Genomic DNA, 15,070 nt, shown 5'->3' on the forward strand with positions numbered 1-15,070 from the left:
CCTGATGAAGCAGGGGGGTGGTAGTGCACACCTGTAATCCCAGCATGCGGGAGGCTGAGGCAGGAACCCTGCTGAGTTCAAGGACAGCCTGAGCTACAGAGTGAGACCTCATCTCAAAAAATAAAATAAAATGACCCTGATGAATAGTGCCCCAAGACATCCAACAAAAACAAGGTTTTACTTGAAGAAGCCACCCCCTTAATCTCAGGCCTCAGATAGTTTCCACAACAGCTCAAAAGGAAAAAGAAAATTGTTGTGCACCACAAAACCCCACATACTAGAATCATCAGATACCAAGTATAAAGTAAGTGTTTATTATCTATCAAGAAATAAAGAACAGTTTAAAATATGAGTAACTCATAAGATTGTTTGAAAACACACAACAGAACTCCTAGGAATACACATATAATAGTTAACACTTTTAAAAATTAATCAACAGTTTTATGGCAGATTAGAATTAAATGTAAACCTAAGGGTTTACATAATACCACAATTCAAAGTGGAAGGCGTAGATATGCATGTATATGTTTTTATGTGTATATGTACACATTCTTATACTTTATGTATTATAAATAACGTTTAAACAAATATATATTAGTTATATAAACCATACTATAAATCAAGGTGGCAAATCATTTCCCATCACCTTAAAATTTATTTTTTTGCTTTATTCTGTGCACCTTTAACACAGACTTGTGAACATTATGCTTTAATTATGATTAATAAGTCTATGACATTTCTCTTCCTTTTTAAACGATGCTTCCTCAAGCTCCTGGAACTCATCCTTCCTGTTCTAATGACTTCCATTTGAAGACGGATCCGTTTGAAGACTGATTTGCTGTAAGAAGCATGAAAAGATGCCCTACAAAGGCGATCCTCCCCGCACCCTCACTGACTTCAGAGCCCAATGCCCTCCAGAAACTCACATTCCAGGAGATGCGCCGCTCTCGGTCCATTTCCACCTATTTTCCCCTGTATCAAATGACAGCCCGATCCAGTAATAACACTGACCAAGCTGGAGTCGAAGGAAGTCCTGTAAAAGAAACCAAATACATCATGAAACAAAACTCTGATCTGTGAGGTGACAACACCCAGAGGAGCCTCTGCTCCCATGGCCAGGGTGCTGCTGCTGTCCTCACCCTGCTCCCTCCACCCGTCTTTCCATTTTCCAAAGGTATTTTCCACTAGTACATTATTTATTCATGTTACAAATGGATATCAGTTTGATAAATATTTAAAAATAGAGAAAAATGAAAAACCTAAGTATTGTGCAATTGGAGATTTGTTAAATAATTTTGGACACTTTATGACACTATTCAAATTCATGCTCCAGAAGATTACCGAAGGATATGGAAGAACAATCATCACATAATCATAAATGAAAGAAATAATCTTCAAAACATTTATTAAAATATAAACTATACATGAAGAGGATGTGCATGAAAGCTTCAGTTCCCTAAGAGAAAGCCTTTCTGCTGTCTAATAATTGAAAAGGGTAAAGGAGAGGGGACAATATTTGGAAGTATTCACTGCCTTTAAAACGTGATATATCACAGTGACACAGCACAAGATGTCTGACTAAATGACTGAATATATTTTATTTCTCTATAAAAACACATGTTGGCTATGTGGATGATTTTCCTTAGTAATCAATTACAATGAAATTTTCATTACTGTATCATTACCAGTGTATTTTCATTTTTTATAATTATCTTTAAAGATATACATCTTTATACATCAGAATATTGATCAAGTAAATGTTATCTATATGGTCGAGGTGGTGAAAATCACATGGGGCCAATTGGCTAATACATTTATAGTCATCATCATCTCCATTTTTTCACATAGACCAGACAGACTAACTAATTTACCTAAGGTCGTCCAACCAGTATGTGGTAAACATGGACGTTCTCCCCAGGCAGTCTGGTGTCTGGGTTCCTAATGGTAACTCCTAGATTATGCTGCCCCTGGTTTTTGGTTGCCACTCTATGGGACAAATAACTGTCAGATCCAGTTCACCAAAGGACTCAGTTTCATGCAGGGAAAGAGCACTGCTCTGGGAGGCTCCACTGCAGACACCTTGGAAAGGGAGATGAAGGCAGAGACCCACACTGCTTCCTGCACAGTAGTGGCCACCATAGTAGGTCACACGTTTGAGCACTTAGTAAGTAGCAGGACCAAGGCTTCTCAGCAGGCAGGCGTCTCCTGGGAGGCTCCTAACTTACAATTTTGGCCCACGTAACTGACACAACACAAAGCGTAGCTGAAGGTCCCCGTTGTCTTAGGCCCAAGAATGAGAGGAAAAGTCTAGGAGGATAAAAGTGAATGTAAGAGTTTGTATTACCAGTTCATCTCTATCATCTATCTTCACAGGGGACAATCCGTAATCTTGACAAGTCAGTTTACAGCCGTTCCAGTCTTTACTCTCCTTGATAAAATAATAACATTTTACTCCACAACAGGTCAAGTCATCTTCACAAATTTTACCTACAACATGTAAGAATCATTAAGCCTCTTGTTATCTAATATTTTGCAAATCAGAGCAATATATTTATCAGCTTTCTGTAACTAAATAAAAATGTCATAGGTCTCAGTAATGAAAATACAGAGTTCACCAAGATTCTAGAGTGCCCAGAGATATCTGCACTCCCATGTTCAATGTAGCAGTATTCACAATAGACAGTATGGAAACAACCTAAATATCTATTGATAGATGAAAGGATAAGTAAAATTGATTTACATATGACGAATATTTTTTAGCCTCTAAAAAGAAGTAAATCCTGCTGTGTGACAACATGAATGAACCTTGAGGATGTTGTACTCCATGAAATAAGCCAGCCATAGAAAGAAAAACCTTCTTTATGCTCCCACTTAAATGAAGTATCTAAAATAGTAAAGCTCATAGAAGCAGAGATTAAGATGTTGGTTGCCTCAGGTAGGTGAGAGGGGAAATAAGGAAATGTTGTTCAATGTACAAATTCTCAGTAGTGAAGGTGAGTTAATTCTAGGGATCTGCTGTGGAAAATAGTGCCTACAGTTTACCATACTGTATTGTGTACTTAAAAATTTAAGAGTATTCATGCAGGTTAAATGTTCCTACTGGAAAAGAAATTAGACACATGAAGGTGACAGATATGTTTAATACATATACATATATATATTACAAATAGATTAAACATCTCAACCTAAAGCAAAATGAAAACACAGACACACAAACACACAGGAATAGAAAGATCTAAATTTTCAGGGGAGGTGGCAAATGATTTCACCTTCTGGAATCAGGAAGAATGCAAGAACTGCCATTGAGTTTAGGGAACTATAAGGTTTTCCCACTCCCAACATGGCTTTGAAGGCCCTAATCCCACACTTGAAATAAGCAAACTCAGATACCCAGATCATTTCTATGAGGTAGAAATTAAAAGTTTTTCAGGGCCAGGGATTTAGCTCAGTGGCGTTGTGCTTGCCTTGCAAGCGCAAGGTCCTGAGTTCGATTCCCAGTACCCCCCCCAAAAAAAAGTTTTCCACTAGACCTATAGATTACTAGTAATCTATTAGACTTTAAACTTCTGACCTAGAAGAAATAATGCAGCCTTTTACTAAGGATTTTCCACCATACCTTTATTCTGCAAAGGTTTTGAAACGGTCTTATTTTTCCTATGACATTTTTTCTTGGAAGACAATTCTAGTTCTGTGTTTTTCTGATGCATTTCATTTTTAAGAATGTCATATTCTAAAGTCTTATTTGTCAAACGTTCCTTTAAAGAACTGTCATTTTGCGCTTGCCAGAGGTTTTCTCGAATTTTCTCCTTTTCATTTTTTTCCTGAAAAACTAAAATTAATAGCATAGATGTGATATGAAAAATACTCATAATGACTAAATATTAAATTTAAGACAAAGGAAAAAGTCTCACTTTGACAACCAACTCACACTGTCACCTTAATTAGCAGCTTGACATTTAGAAAGTAACACCTTGGTGAACTGACCAAAGGGATGGAAACATCAAATTTCTCACCGCTAGCAACTTATACGTAAAATAAATAAAATAAAATCTCTGAGTAAAAGTAGGATGCTAATTCCTTACCTCTTAGTTCACTTTTAACAACATGTCATTTACAAAAAGAACCAAGTAAAAATCAGTCAACAGTTAACAACACATCTTCTGAGGATGAAAATTTGGACTAGGGATCATGCAGAGATGGCGTCATCATGACTACAGCAGATGGAATATCCACAGGAGAAAGTAAGAATAGCCAGATATCTAATTTGATCAGAGGGTAACATATCAGTGATTTTCTCTAAAAATGTGAGAGAATTAAAAGGCAAAAGATTTATGCGATCTGAAGAGAAACCAGAGTAGATTGTGAGGGAATTTAAATAAAAGAGAAAGCTTAAATACAAAATCATTTTACATTCATGTACAGATTCATTCTAAACTATTCCTCATTATATACTTAGGAGAAAATCAAGAGAAAGTCACCATTTCTTTGGAACAGCTGTTTCTCCCTGAATGCTCATCTCAGATTCACAATGACCTGAACTCAGCAGAATATCACTAAGTTCTCTATGAAGGAACACGCCTGGAAAAGACAGAACAAGATAGCTCACCCAGCCTCACAGTCAGTAGAATAGATAAATAAAATCAATCATGACACTGTGCTATGTCCTGAAGGAAAAAATTAACAAAGCCCAGAGGCACCTGGAACATTCCCAGATGACAGACAGGAAATAACAGATGAAGCATGGCTCATATCTGGACAATTCATGTCTAATGCTGTTGCTCAGGAGGGAAAGATGTATTTCAGTACTCACTCTCCATCACCAGCACCACAACTGTCATCAACAGAAGTAAGCAAATGATCCCAAGGGTTGCTGCAATGAGATGCCAGGGCACTGCAAATCCTTTAGATAAAAATGAAGGAAAATAATCACCAGGGAAAGAGCCTGGCCTACCACTAACCTTAACAAAGGACACCATTGAATCAAGGGGACAATATTTTATAAAACGTCATACAAATTGATTTAAATTTGTGATCCAGGAATTATAGTTTTAAAGTTTGAGATTTCTGGATGGCACACAACCATTGTCAAAATCCTACATATGGGACCATGTCTGTATGATTTCAAAAGCAAGCACCAAAGGCAATAGACACAAATTAGAGTATCCAAAATGGCATGTGTGTGCCTCCATGTGATCACAAAACCAGTTGTGAAGAGAAAGGAAAAAATCAGTCAATATTCTTTTTTTTTCTTATCCCATCCACCCCCTCAAAGTCAATATTCTTGAGAAACTGGTAGCCAACCATGGATATTGTGAAGTTGGAAATGTGATAGGGTTCCATCCTTAAAGAAGTTTCTGGAAATCTACTCTTTTGTCATAAGTCCTACTTTTCTCTAGACAATACACTACTTATCTTTGTGCTTCTGAGGTCCTTGGCATCTGAAATTTGTATCTCTACCTATCCCTAAATCAAAGAAATAGAAGTTTTTAATTTAGAATTTAATTTTGGCAGTATTTAATGGAAGAGTAGAAATAAAGAGAGAATTTAAAAAATTAGAATTTCTCTTCTGATTTAAACTTTTTTTTGTTGTTTCATTGCTATTAAGGTTTAGCACATTTTTAAGACATCTAAAATATTTTATCTGAATAAAAACACTGTTAAACATATTTTTCATTTTTCTAAGACTTTTATTTCTCTAGCAAATGCAGTGCTTCTTCAGATTTTATTTTTAAAGGACTCAATTTCTTCTTGACCATATTTGAATAAAAACAACCTACTATCTTCTCAAATTTAAAAGAATGTATTCATCCCTCTGTTCTCAGAGAAGGCTCCTATTCTGCTACTCTCCCTCATTCTGGTTTTGTGCTACCAGCTGACAATGCGAAGGGGAAGATAAGAGCTTTCCTTCAAATGTCAAAAGCTTGGCAAGTCATAAGAAATAGGTCAATGCAGATGCTTCAAACATATACCTTTGCCATCATCTTCCCTAGGCCCTTTAGTTGCATTGGGTCTTAGTTTGTTCTGTGCCTCTGAAGGAGACTGAAGAAATCTCAGGGTTGTGTAAGTCACCTCCTCAGCGCTCATCTTCAGAATAAGAAAAGAAGTATGCTTTGTGCTAAAACTCTGCCAGGAGATGATTCCTGTCTAGAAACACAATTAAATTAAAATGTCAGCCTATAGGAACATAGTAGGATTTGATATGAAGTATGTACATGTGTCTGTGGTTGCATGTTTATTAACGCCTATAAGTGTCTAAAGCATCTAAACTGAGCCTGATTTATGTGAGAAATTAAAAACCTTTCAACAGTGCTGTTCAGGTCATTTCTACTTCTAGTGATCATTGCCATGGTTATTAGAAAATATGAAAAGAACAAAAAATTCTGCCAATAGATTACTGTCCTATTGACCCAACCAATTTTGCTCAAAATGTTCAACATAGGTTTAAAACTGTTAGGCAAAATTGATACCAACTCAAATCACTAAACACTAGCAATTCAAATAATAAGAATTCAAAGCATTCTGAAAAAAAGTAAATATCCTTGGTCTTTAGAAACACACACATTTCGATATACATGAAATATAAAAATGTTCTTACATTCTTAACAGCTACGCATGACCCCACCAGTGTTTCCCAAAGTGCACTCCCAACACTCTGCGAAAGAATCATTTGAGGGTTAATACTTCAGATTCCAACGCTTTGTATAAAACTGCTAAATAAAAATCTCCAGGATTGGAGCCTAAACACCTGTATTTCTAATCCCCAACGATTCCCTGTACATGAAAATTTTATAATGTTCTAATATATGTTGTTGCCAGAGGAATCTATGTGAAAATACAAACTGTCAACAGGCATTCATCAGTTACTATCCATAAAAGATACAGTCTAGTGACAGTTATCAATACAAAAATAAGTATTGAATAGTAAATATTTAAATTTTACTTTGTAAAACTGTTTTACTTTGTTTTTGACACTAATCAGTATGAAAAGATGATATCCAAGAAACAGGAACTGCAAAAAACAAACCACATGTAACTATATTGTTTTCTAATTCTTTTAATTTAAAAATTTTCTTACACTTAATTATTCACATTTTCCCTAATTTCTTAAGAAAAAGAAGTCTTGGGCCAGGGATTTAGCTCAGTGGTTCCGCCACCTGACTCACAAGTGCAAGGACCCGAGTTTGATCCCCGGTACCAAAAAAAAGAGAAAAAAAAAAAAAGAAAAAGAAGTCTTTTATTTTATAGAATCCTTCAAGATAGATAACATGTAAATCATTAGACCCAAGTAAAAGATAATTTCCTCTTCCAAATTCCTGTACATTTTGACCACACAAAAAGATCGTAACTTAAGAGAAAAAATAATTTTCCATGAATGTGAACTATAATTTTTACATCCTTCATAATTAATGTAGTTCTAATGCAACCAGTAAAGAATGCTCTCCTATCAACCCCATTCTCATGCCAAGCCATTTGTAATGAAATACTGTATTTCCAGAATAAGCAGGATAATGCACTACAAAGATCTATGGGAATAAAAACAGATCTTACCTGTATCTGAGCTATATAGTGCTGCCAGTGAAAGAAACTGACCCCAAAATGAGAACTGTATTGGTCTTTGCTGTCCAGATCTCATAGAGGCTGTAAGACAAAAGGCAGCAATGAATTACCATTGAATGGTGCGCCAGCTCAAATGTTCACCCCTCCTCTTGATCAAAGTGAAAAGAGGAAGCTGTATGATTAAAGCTGATGCTGACGGGAAAGGAAAGATGGTCATGGGCTATATATTCCTCTGTCTGAGCTAAGAAGCCACTTTGTTCTCTGCAAAATTAACTCTCAAGAGGCTAAGTGACTTCCCTAAGTGTTATTTCTTCAGCCAAGTTTAAAATAAGGTCTGACTGCTGGGGATGTCGTTCAGTGTTAGGACACTTGCCTGGAATGAACATACAAGGCCCTGAGTTGGATTCTCCATACTTTAAAAAAAAGAAATAAAAAATGAAGTAAGTTGTTGAATACATAGTCTTGGATTCAGAAGGGATTTGGTTTTCAATAAAGCTCTTACCACAGAGTGTAGATTCTGGAAGCAGGGAGATGTGGTTGAAATACCAGCTGTAACTCCCTTGGGTGGCTTCCTGCACGTCTCCTAATTCTCTAAGCCCCAGATTCACCACAGCAAATCATCGTACCATTGGGCTCCCAAAGCCGCTGTGGGGATTTACTAAGTAATGTGCTTAACTGTAACCTGGCATATATAGTAACCCCTCATTGAGTGTAAAATATCTTTATTTGAAGTCCAAGATTCAAATCCTTCCTAGCTATAAAAATTTGAACAAATCCTTCTGAATCTTCAAGCCTCAGTTTCTTCACATGTTCAATAAGAGTATCACCCATTTCATTGGCTTGGGGAAATTGAATGCAATTAGCACTACAATAGGATTACAGGTAAGATTTCTTACACTTTAAATTTTTTTATTTTGCTTTTGTTTTATTTTCTTTCCTAAATTTCTAAAAAGTAGAAGGAGTAGGACTGAAATCCAGAAATCCTGACACAACTGCTATGGCTTGAATATGGTTTGTCCCATCAAAATTTGTGTTGAGACTTGAACCCCAAACGAGCCATATTGGGCTGTGAGCATATTGGGCTGAGGTGTTTGAGTCACGGGCACAAGGCCCCATGAAGGAATTAACGGTTTTCTCCTGAGGGGATTCATCACCTCACAGGACAGTCCACTGTTACATTCTGTTGCTTCCATACACTCCTAGTTGTCCTTCCACTTTGTGCCCTGAGTTAAAGCAACATGAAGTTCTCATCAGATGACTGCGTGATCTTGAACTTTCCCACTTCCAGAATCATGAGCTACAAATAAACCTCCTATAAATAATCAGTCTCAGGAGTTCTATTATAGCAACAAAAATTGAACTAAGGTACACTGAGCTAGGTTCTCTATTCCACTGTGTCAAACTTGGAGTGCGGGTGTTGAGGAGGTAGGGATGATATATTAACATCATTTAGGAGCTGCAAAACATGGCGGCAGCCCATCACTGCTCTAGAAAAAAAATTCTGTGGCCTCGAATCTGGGGATTTTTCTTTTTCTTGACCTGAGTTGATAATGGTAATGTTGAGGTTTTTTCTGTTTTGGTTTACAATTGTAGAGCTGGTGAGAGGATGGGTTACCCTCAGGATGGAGGCTAAGCAAGTGCAGAGCACTCTTTTTGTAAAATTAAGTTTATTGGTACATTTTAGGTATACAATATGATGACATTCATTATTGGGAATTTGTACCTGTACATGATGCATCTTGGTTATTTTTTCCCCATTCCCCTGCCCTCCCTTCAACCCTTCCCCCCCCCATTTACAAAGACTTTGTTTCCATTTTTTTCTTCTCACATTTTTTCCTTTCCCTTCTTTCCTTCCCCCTACTCCTCCCACTTCCTCCTCCCCTTTAGACCTTTTCTTCCAGTTTCACATTATCTGTTATACCTTTTGATTCTTATTTACACTTTCAGTTTCTTACACCAGAGAAACTATTTGGTATTTACACATATGTACCCTATTTATATCACTTCAGAGTGTGGCCTCAATGTGCATCTATTGAGCTATAAATAACCCTAGTTTCTCATTTTTTTATGGCTGAGTAGTACTCCATTTTACTTTTTTAAAAAACCACATCTTCTTTATCCAGTCTCCAGTTGATGGGCACTTGGGCTGTTTCCAAATTTTAGCTATTACAAACCGTGCCACTATAAACATGGGTGTGCATATATCACTGTGGTATGATTCTTTTAATTCTTTGGGGAAAATACCCAGCAGGGGAATAGCTGGGTCAAATGGGACCTCTAATCCTAGTTTGTTGAGGTATCTCCATAATGATCGCCACAGTGGTTGCACCAGTCTGCACTCCCAACAATGGAGAAGGGTTTCTTTCTCTCCACAACCCCATCAGCATTTGTTATTGATTTCTTGATAGCAGCCATTCTTTCTGGAGTGAGATGGAATCTCAGTGTTGTTTTCATCTGCATCTCTCAAATGACCAGTGATGTTAAACATTTTCTCATATATTTATTTGCTGCTTTTACTTCTTTGTCTGAGAAATGTCTCTTCATTTCAGATGCCCATTTTTGAATTGGGTCTTTAAATTTGGAGGGTCTGATTTTTTTTTCTTTATATATTCTAGATAGTAGTCTTTTGTCTGAGGAAGTTAGTAAAATTTTTTTCCCACATTGTAGGTTGTCTCTTAGCTCTGTTGGTGGTTTCTCTTGCACTGCAGAAGCATTTTAGTAAGATGAGATCCCAGTTGATTCTTTGTGCTAGTTCCCATGCTACTGAGGTTTTGTTCATAGTCTTTTCCTATGCCAATGTCTTCAAGAGTTCTACCTATCTCCCAGCAAGTTTAGTGTTTGTTTTAATATTTAGATCTTTGATCCACTTTGATTTTAGTTTAGTGCATGGTAATAGATATGGGTCTAGTTTTAATCTGTGGCAGATTGAAATCCAGTTTTTCCAGCAGCATTTATTAAAGAGGCTATCTTTCCTCCAGTGAGGGTGGTTGGCTCCTTTGTCAAAGATGATATGGCTGAGTATGTCTGGAGTTGGGTCTGCATCTTCTAATCTATTCCACTGATCCTTGGGTCTGTCTTTGCCAGTACCATATTGTTTTTATCACAGTGGCATTGTAGTATAGTTTCAAGTTGGGGATGTGATACCCCGTCATGTCTTTGTTGCCTAGAATTGCTTTTGCTATTCTAGGTCTCTTCTGGTTCCAAATGAATTTTTCGATTTTTTTTCTCTAGTTCTGTGAAATATACTGTTGGGATTTCAATCAAGATTGCACTGACTCTATATAGCAGCTTTGGAAGTATGGCTATTTTTACTATATTGGTTCTTCCTACCCAGGAGCAAGGGATGTCTTTCCATTTTCTGATAGCATCTTCAATCTCTTTTTTCACAGTGCTGTAGTTTTCAAGGTAGACATCTTTTACTTCATTTGACTGATTCCTAGATATTTCATTTTTTTGGAGAGCACACCTTTTTTAAAACATGTTTTACATGTTTATCACCTCTCACATAATATATAGTCCAGAAGGGTGAGTACATCTGTTTTGTTCATTATTGTAAAAGCATCATACCTAAAAGGTATATGATGCCTACCAGTACCTTGATGAGCAAAAAGGTCAAAGAGAAATTGATTACAAAATCTAGAGTTTTCATAGTTTTAGAAAGAGACAGAATGATATTAATTATCAAATTGTGTAGCTGATACCCTCAATTCTATTTTTATTACTAATCTCTGCATTTTGGGAAAAGGCAAACTTCTTCTTTTAAGTGATATGACAATATTAGAAGGCAAGTAACTTCAAATGGGATTGATTGAAGCTCCTAATTTGACTCTTTGATTAAAGCAGCACAACATGGAAAGTACTAAAGTTTATCACAACAAATTAATAAAACAGAAAGATGAGAAATCTGAAGTTTTCAATGTCCTTAAATGTTCAATGTACACACACATGAACGTGAATATATAAAGCTTTCATTTATTTTCTGCAGCCTTAAGAAGCTACATATTTTACCCATTCCTTTCGAATGATATGGTTACCTAGAGACTGCACACAACTGCTGGTCACACCCTCAAACCTTCTGGTCACACTTCAAACTTCAGTGGCTTTATCATTTCAAAGCAGCACGCTGTCATCCTGTCCCAGGCTGAAGGGAGATACCTGGAATAACCATTAGTTGGAGGAGATTTCTTGGGCAAATCACTTCAGCAGGAGGAGGAATCACTCCTGGCCAGGTTCCCACTTCCTTATTTTTCCTAATAGTTTACTTTTACACCACTGACACTAAATTGCAGGCTCTAAGAGTGAAAAACAAAAACATCTCTACTTTCACATTTCCTGTTCCTCTAATCACCCCGTTTGTCATTCTTTTTACAATAAAAGACATTCTAATGTTCTGGATTTAAGATACTCTTGTCCCAAGTGAGTCTCCAACAGTAAAACTAACCAAATAAGGACACCTCAGAACTAAATAAAAATAATAAAGAATAGCAAAAAAAAAAAAAAAAGAATTCACATGACTGTTTGGATTTTGTGCCACTAAGAAATAGTGTATTCAGAGGTTGAAAGAAAAAATAGTTAAGGATTCATCCATAATTAAGATTTCTGATTCTTAAATCAATGTTCTCCCTGCCATGTTACCCAGTTCTAAGAAATGGGGCTATGGATATTTACTTTGAGCAGTTCTTATTTGCAGGGTCTGCTCAAGCAGGTTCTGAGCTCATCATCAGTCAAATCATTTCTTTACCTTTGGTGTTTATTTTAGCTGGGGGCGGGGGGGGGTCTAGTTTATTAGTTACAGTATGATGGTTTTTCAACAGATGGTGTTACCCTCATATGAGAGACCCAGAAGATGCCATATATCACAGAAAACCCACTACACTGCCAGCCCTTAGAGAAGAAACTGAAAACACATGTGCAGCAATCTCAATAGCCAAGGTTACCCAAGCAGCCGCTTGCCGTACTAATAAATCTCTGGACACTAATGGCCACCACTTTGAGCACCTCTGGTAATTGCAGAGGCCAAAGGAAACTTGTGTTAATCTCATGATATCTCAATAAGGTTAGTATTAAAATACTTATACCAGTTTTCCTCTTCCTGGCGTCTGTAGTTTTTTGACAGACTCTATCATAAGCAGAGATCAGTAGAGTTTAGTTGATCATAGCGGTTCTCACCAGTCATCCTTGCTGTGTTGTAAATGCAGCTTTGGTCAAGCAAAGTTATAGTGTCAGGCTGTGTGTGAAAAAACAGAATCACAGTTGCACCACATCCAAAAGACATCCTCCTCTATGTCTGACTTCACAGTTCTCTGGTGTATGCACATATCCAAAGATGTGTGGTAAATACAGATTTCCATAGCAACAAAATTACCACATCAGACTAAAGTACGTGTTTAATAATAATCTGGAAGCAACAAAGACAAAGCAAAGCAACCAACAAAACTTCTACAAATCACCTACTGCACGGAAACGACTGCTAGCAGGGAACCTTTACGCATGCCTGTAATCCCAGTACTCTGGAAAGTTGAGGCAGGAAGACCACAAGTTCGAGCCCAGCCAAAGCAATTTAGCAATTTAGCCAGGCCCTGCCTCAAAATTTTTAAATGTTACAATTAAAAAAGGGCAAGAGAGACTTCTAGGTGTTGCATATGTGACTTACCGTCCCACAATAAAAGGCGGAATGCAATGCAGACACACTTGGTTCGGCTGATCTGAGTGTAACAAAAAACTAGTTTCACCTCAAACTAGTGCCATATGGAGTTCAGATTCCAGTGATCATTGCCTATCAGTCAAGAGACAGCTCAAGTAAGGTATAAAGCCAAACATAAAAATACAAAAAATTTATCCTAAGGACCCAGTCTCCAATCTTGATCTAAATATATAAAGCTGGGCATAATCCCAGCACTTGGCAGGCTGAGGCAGGAGGATCACTATAAGTTCAAGACCAGACTGGGCCAGTCAAACCCTGTCTAAAAAAATAAAAATGTAATTACAAATTAGATAAATGTAAGAAATCTTAGTATAGTGGGGAAGAATAAAAGAAGTAAATCAATATTAGAAGAAAGAGAATGGAGCAGACTTAGTAAGTTAAGTTTTTAAATCTAAGGGCTATTTCTTCCCAACAGGAAGCCAAAGAATGACAGTACTAAGGAATACAGTAACCGGCCACATGAGAGGTTCAAAAGCAGTTGCTCCTGTCTCCTAGGTGACGTGTAAGTGAAAGAGCATTATGAAGCGTATCATACTGTACATTCGTCAGGGCCTACAACATGAACAAAATCACTCACAGTCATACAAGAAATCTGAAGGGAATGAGGGTTGTCCTGCTCAATGAGGGAGAGCAGCTGACTACACAGCCAACATTTTCAGAGCAGGGCCGAGAACCAGCTGTGCTCAAAAAGGCTGCCCAGCCAGGCTTTAGAGCGGTTTGTCCAATCCACAGCCCTGCACAACTGGCAAGGTGCCCCATAGGACCCTAAGCTTTTAACACTTTGATGTGGTTTTCAGAACGGTCTTTCATGGCTGAATTGCAAGGTGCCCAAGCAGACTGCACGGGTGACTACGGGTTGCTATGGTCAGGGCTCAGGGCAGCACTAACCCCACTTCCTGTGCCCAACATGTTCATTCCAACTGAAACCTGCATGTCTCACTCACTCGCTTGACCTGCCCAATAAACTGCTGTGATTGAGATATTTCAACCTACTATGACGAGCAAAATTTAAGTCTCTGATGAGTGCCTTAAAAACTAAAAATTGCAACTTTCATTGAACTGATACTAAAGCATTAGATTCACAGAAGCAAGGTTAAAATCCCACTTGTTGTTTATATTCTTTTTAAATGTTGTAATAAAAAAAGTCTTAAAGTTTTATTACTTATATACATTAACTATTCTATGTATTTTTGTGTCTGAAGACAATTCCTCTTTATTCAGTGTGGCAGGAGGTTGGACACCCATATTCTAGAGCAACAGTCCCCAAAAGGTACAGTCACCAGACATGTGTGGCTCCCTAAATTTCATCAAAATTAAATAGCAGAACCAAAAGAAAAAAAGCTTAATGGCACCAATTAGGTGAAAAAATCAACAAATAACACTCTAACAGGCTTATTAGTGGCATGTGGATATTCTCTTTACAATTATTTCAACCATTTTGTGTCTTTGAAATTTTTCATAATAAAACATTAAAAAAACTTTTAATTAACACTATAAATTCAGGTGAAATAGGTACATCTCAAGTAATCAATAGCCACAGGTGGGCTGTGGCTATAGAGAACATTCCATTTTTGCAAAGAAAGTGTATTGGACACAGCCATTCTGTTCTCGCAGCTTAGGAGTCCTGGCTAGCCTTCAGAAGGCCAGGCGTGGTGGTGCACACCTGTAATCCCAGCATTTGGGAGGCTGAAGCAGGAGGATCACTCTGAGTTCAAAGCCAGCCTGAAATATACAACAAGACCCTGTCTCAAAAATAAATAATACATTTTATACTTGTTGTTCACACACACACACACAAGGAATAAAGGT

General features: G+C 37.3%; 1 protein-coding gene across 9 annotated transcripts in view; it reads right to left on the minus strand.

Moving 5' to 3' along the window:
• LOC101714034 (killer cell lectin-like receptor 2) overlaps positions 1-15,070 on the minus strand; it is a 32,293-nt gene that overhangs the window by 12,419 nt on the left and 4,804 nt on the right. For 3 of the 9 annotated variants that reach the window (XM_087214119.1, XM_087214126.1, XM_087214127.1), the window contains 6 exons: positions 7,549-14,983; positions 5,970-6,144; positions 4,811-4,900; positions 3,617-3,829; positions 2,345-2,487; positions 927-1,033 (listed from right to left, as the gene is read on the minus strand). In XM_087214119.1, coding sequence (XP_087070245.1) covers positions 927-1,033; positions 2,345-2,487; positions 3,617-3,829; positions 4,811-4,900; positions 5,970-6,084 — 668 coding nt within the window. In that variant the 5' untranslated portion in view covers positions 6,085-6,144; positions 7,549-14,983. Of the gene's footprint in view, positions 1-926; positions 1,034-2,344; positions 2,488-3,616; positions 3,830-4,810; positions 4,901-5,969; positions 6,145-7,548; positions 14,984-15,070 lie in introns of those variants that run through there. The other 6 variants (XM_087214121.1, XM_087214124.1, XM_087214122.1 and 3 more) reach the window with 6 other exon arrangements.

This window comes from Heterocephalus glaber, unplaced genomic scaffold, assembly GCF_053883595.1.
Source record: "Heterocephalus glaber isolate CG9 unplaced genomic scaffold, H.glaber_assembly_v1.0 deba00001444, whole genome shotgun sequence".
In the NCBI taxonomy this organism is placed as follows: Eukaryota; Metazoa; Chordata; class Mammalia; order Rodentia; family Bathyergidae; genus Heterocephalus; species Heterocephalus glaber.